Source organism: Brassica oleracea, chromosome C8, assembly GCF_000695525.1.
Source record: "Brassica oleracea var. oleracea cultivar TO1000 chromosome C8, BOL, whole genome shotgun sequence".
Taxonomy (NCBI): Eukaryota; Viridiplantae; Streptophyta; class Magnoliopsida; order Brassicales; family Brassicaceae; genus Brassica; species Brassica oleracea.
Window position 1 is genome coordinate 24564968 of NC_027755.1, and position 2321 is coordinate 24567288.

Sequence of the window (2321 nt, forward strand, 5' to 3'; positions counted from 1 at the left end):
AAATTAATATTCGATAAATTGATAATCTCTATAAATTAATAAATTTTGTTGGTCCCAATTTGGGCCAGTTTAAAATTTGACACAAATCGATAAAATAATAAGATAATAATATTTTAGAAAATTCTATGTAAATATATGATCCCATTAAAATTATAAATTAAAAATTTATATGTATACACATTTTATATAAGTTAAAAAATTCTATCATTAAATTGTTTGTTTTATATTCACAATGGAATTATCTATAAATTTTCTTAACACTTAATATATTTTTGATGAGATTTAGTAATATTATACCTAAACCACATTTAAGTTTTATGCGATATATATTATATACACCAAATAATATAATATAATTAACATAAATGTCAAATTTAAAAAAAAATAACAATTAATGTCTATACACTAAAATCAAATATTTTTCTTATCTAAAAATAAATATATGTTAAAATAATAAATCTAAATAAAGAAACTCTTGTAAATTAATATCTGTATAAATTAATAAAATTTTAAAGTCCCAAAATTATTAATTTATAGAGGTTTTACTGTACAAGCTAGTATATAATATGCATCACTAATAATAGCCACTTTATGCTTATTTTGTTGCCATTTTTTTTGTTGCTATTATAAACCACAAGAAAATGAGAAAAAGATACGGTATTTTTTTTCAGAAATCAAAGGCACTCACATTATGAGAGATTTTATCATTAATCTCTCAAACTCTTTAAAAACCTTTTTATTAAAATATTATTATTTCTAATAAAAGATTCTTCTTGAGAATCCTTAATACGAATGGCCTAAGAATTCCAATCAAAGCAATAAGGAATGCCTGCATCGCGGTCAAGACGACAAGGGGCTGGTTCATAAATGTACCAAATACATTCTCTACAAACTCCAAATTCACTTTTTGGAGTATCATCTCTATCTACCCTGAAAATATCAAATGTTACCTTATTTCCGGGCCACTCGAAAGTGCAAATGTATCTCGTCGTTTTACGGAGATTGACACGAAACCTAAAATCAAAGCTAGATCCAGGTAATAGCTCTTTTACCCCCAGATCTTTTTTTTTATTTGTGCAATGCGCGATCAACTTTGCTTGTGAGGTCAATTTGTTAACAACTACGACATGTTTAGGTGCGAATGGTAAAATCCCATCGGTGGACGAGTGGTTTCCGAAAGATGATGATGTTTTGAGGATAAGTAAGAATGAGAATAGCACTAATATCAATTGGTTATTTGTAGATGAAGCCATTGATGGGATTAAAGAGATAGTTTGTGAAATGATCATATTCGTATTTATTTCGAAAGTAATTATTGATGTAATAACATGCTTTAGTAAAAGAACTGTAGATTATATGTCGACGTAATCACAAGTCACTGTGTACGTTTTTTTAATCAATAAATGTGTAAAATCTAGACATGTTCTTTAGTAACTAGTTAATCTAGTAATAAACGAAATGAAAGCTAGATTTAATGTTCTTTAATTAATTATTTTTAAAAATGGTTAGATCTTTGAAATTCTCTACATTGTTCTCTGTAATTTTAAGCAAAAACAAAAAATACCTTTTAATAATTAAAATGGTTAATTTAAGCAAATTTTGAAATCATGATCGATGTTTCTCACTGATCAGAAGAACATAATAATAACGTTAATTATGATTGGAGGAGTTTTTGCAGTACTTGTAAGGGAAGGAGAATCAAAGAATGTAACGATGAAATAACTTTACACGATAAAAAGCTTCATAAAACTTGTAAAAGAAGAAACACCCTCTACCTTGTTTTTCTTTAAAGGCATCCACGCAAAGAAAGTGAACCGATCATATACCATACAACTGTTAAAGGAAATTAGGAAACCATTTATAAAATAATGTATTTTAAAGTATATATGCATGGTCTATAAATGACCACTACGATGATCCATATGACATGGAAAGAGGCACCCAAACACTGCTAAAGTTTTATCCTCTTTGAAAATGATCTCCTAAGTGATTTGTGCACTTTATCGTTGAACTAGAGGTAGCGCCGGGTTCGTATATTTTATTTTTACATAAATTTACTATTCATTTTTGGTTTTAGTAAAAATATATGTTCACAAATATCAAAATGATAATTTGTTGAAAGAAAATAGATTTTTTGATCCATTTAGTAGTGGTTAATCTCCTATAATGTCGAAAGGAACTAATTTTTCAGATTGAATCTATCAAGAAAGCTTAACTCAATAGTTACAAAAAAAAATTCATTGTGTCATTTACAGTGAACTGGTTACGTCTCATTTTGTCATTTGCAAGAAACTGAAGCCTGCTATATTCTAATACTCTCT

The 2321-nt window shown here is 27.3% G+C and overlaps 1 protein-coding gene across 1 annotated transcript; it reads right to left on the bottom strand.

Moving 5' to 3' along the window:
• Positions 1 to 729: 729 nt before the first annotated feature.
• On the bottom strand, positions 730 to 1255 carry LOC106311304. The gene has a single exon (XM_013748505.1). The coding sequence runs from the start codon at positions 1251 to 1253 to the stop codon at positions 798 to 800; it is 456 nt and encodes a 151-aa protein (XP_013603959.1). The 5' UTR covers positions 1254 to 1255; the 3' UTR covers positions 730 to 797.
• Positions 1256 to 2321: the final 1066 nt, after the last annotated feature.